The sequence below is a fragment of the Mustela nigripes genome, chromosome 1 (assembly GCF_022355385.1).
Source record: "Mustela nigripes isolate SB6536 chromosome 1, MUSNIG.SB6536, whole genome shotgun sequence".
In the NCBI taxonomy this organism is placed as follows: Eukaryota; Metazoa; Chordata; class Mammalia; order Carnivora; family Mustelidae; genus Mustela; species Mustela nigripes.
The window spans coordinates 13,344,730-13,347,066 of NC_081557.1; the positions used below are offsets into that span (position 1 = coordinate 13,344,730).

At 37.7% G+C, this 2,337-nt stretch overlaps 1 protein-coding gene across 1 annotated transcript; it reads left to right on the top strand.

The window, feature by feature from the left end:
• Nucleotides 1-1,427: 1,427 nt before the first annotated feature.
• On the top strand, nt 1,428-2,336 carry LOC132021715 (olfactory receptor 5G3-like; the record flags this gene model as incomplete). The annotated part of the gene is made up of 1 exon (XM_059406952.1): nt 1,428-2,336. A coding segment is annotated over exon 1 (909 nt), but the record flags the coding sequence as incomplete, so codon positions are not given.
• Nucleotide 2,337: the final 1 nt, after the last annotated feature.

The window sequence follows — 2,337 nt, forward strand, 5'->3', positions numbered from 1 at the left end:
TGTAAAAGAGGTTTGGGATCATCCTCCCTGATTTTTAGAGACTCAAAATAACTTATTAAAATAAATAAGTAGGAAATGAGGGAAAGAAAGAAGGAAGGAAGGAAAAACGATTGAATCAAAATGAGGAGTCATGTGAGTGTACCACCCTGACACCCCCCACATCTTATTGCTATATTCAAATTGCCACAAAGAAAGCATTTCTGCTCTGGGTCATGCTCCTAACATAACCTCAGAATTGCCTTTTTGACCGTTGAAAATACATTCATATAGCATTAAGCAAATAATCATGATAATGATAATATTATCATAAATTGAATAGATACAGTCACTACTAATATCATATATCAAGTTCCACATGTAATTTAATTTCGGAGTAGCATACTGGTCTTATTTTCTTCTGAAGAGGACACTAACTGAAGTGACAATACATGTTATTTAAAACCAGATTTTTTTCATATAAGTTATCCTACATAGTGATCTTTCCTAGGAATTTTGAACAACTTGATTTTTCTTCCTTTACTAATGAGTCAGAAACCAACATTTTCTTGAGGGTATTCCTTGCATAAAGAATGATGTATCTGATATTTTACAGACATAATTTCAATTACAGTTTTAATGAAAATATTGTCATTGCATGACAGAATTCAAGGTAAATAACTCAAAAAACACTTTCTAGAATATATGGGAAATCACATAAAACAATTCTATGTTATTTAGGTGCAACAGAGGCTTAATTTTCTATATAATTTCCAGGACAAGTTGCTGTCCAACATTTGCCAGCTCACTTGATCTTAAAGACAAGACTTCTCCATTTCTTCCATGACACCATATTTCTGTATATAAATCAAATCTTTGTCAATTGTGTGTATTATCCTTTCAACATCTTGCTATATGTGGGAGTAGGGAATAAACTGATAAGCACATCTGTGAATTGTGTCTTAATAATATTAGAATGGTACTGATCCTTCAGTGAGAATAGGAACTCCCTTGCTTAGTCTTTCCCAAATGTCTGATGTAAGGATCTGAATATCACATTGGTGAGATTTTATAGTACTTTCAGTAAAAGTATTATTAAGTGACCTTTATTATCCTATAACACAAAAAGATAAAATGTGGAGACTAATCCCCATTTCAAATACACGTTGAGGGAGGTTTCGACAATGTAGTTGGACTCCTCTTTCTCTGGGAGCGAGTACTGAATCCAAAGAGATCGGGGGTGAATTGTCCAAGTTTACACAGTATCTATGCACAACTCCTAGACCTAGTACATGGACATCCTGTCTTCCGGTTCAACAATAATTCAATAATTGCCTGTTATAGACCTGCTTAGGATAAGCTATCATTTGTATAAAATATTATTTCTAAGTGCTAGTGATTTTTAATTATAAAAATAGTTTTTCCTTCTTGTAACAGATTACAACTGACCAATGGAAGATAAGAATCAGACAGAAGTGACTGAATTTCTTTTCTTGGGCCTCACAGATCACCTCCTTCATCAGATCATCCTCTTTGTCATGCTTCTCTTTGTCTATCTTGTCACCCTGGGGGGTAACGTAGGCATGATCGTTCTCATATGGACTGATGCAAGACTCCACACTCCTATGTACTTTTTTCTCAGTCACTTGTCCTTTGTAGATATTTGTTCTTCTTCTTCCATTGCCCCCAAGATGCTGTGTGATATCTTTGCGGAGAAAAAACACATCTCTTTTGTGGGTTGTGCTGCACAGATGTGGTTCTCTGGTTTCTTTGTGGCAAGTGAATGTTTCCTCCTGGCTTCCATGGCATATGACCGGTACATGGCCATCTGTAAGCCCTTGCTGTACACTCTCATCATGTCCCAGAGAGTCTGTGTGCAGCTGGTGGCAGGGCCTTACGCCATGGCTCTTATAAACACAATGACCCACACAATTCTCACTTTTCGCTTACCCTTCTGTGGTCCAAATATCATCAATCACTTCTTCTGTGACATTTCTCCACTGCTGTCTCTAGCATGTGCAGACACATGGATCAATAAATTAGTGCTCTTCATCTTGGCTGGAGCTATTGTCATACTCAGTGTCCTGATCATCATGGTCTCCTATGTTTGCATCCTGGTGGCCATCTTGAAGATCCGGACTGCTGATGGGAGGCAGAAAGCTTTCTCCACTTGCTCTTCTCACATGGCAGTCGTCTCCATCCTGTATGGGACTCTTTTCTTTATCTATGTTCTGCCTGGCTCAGCTTCCTCCCTGGATATCAATAAAGTGATTTCTCTATTTTATACTGTGGTAATCCCCATGTTGAACCCCCTCATTTATAGTCTGAGGAACAAGGAGGTGAAAAATGCATTCAGGAGGA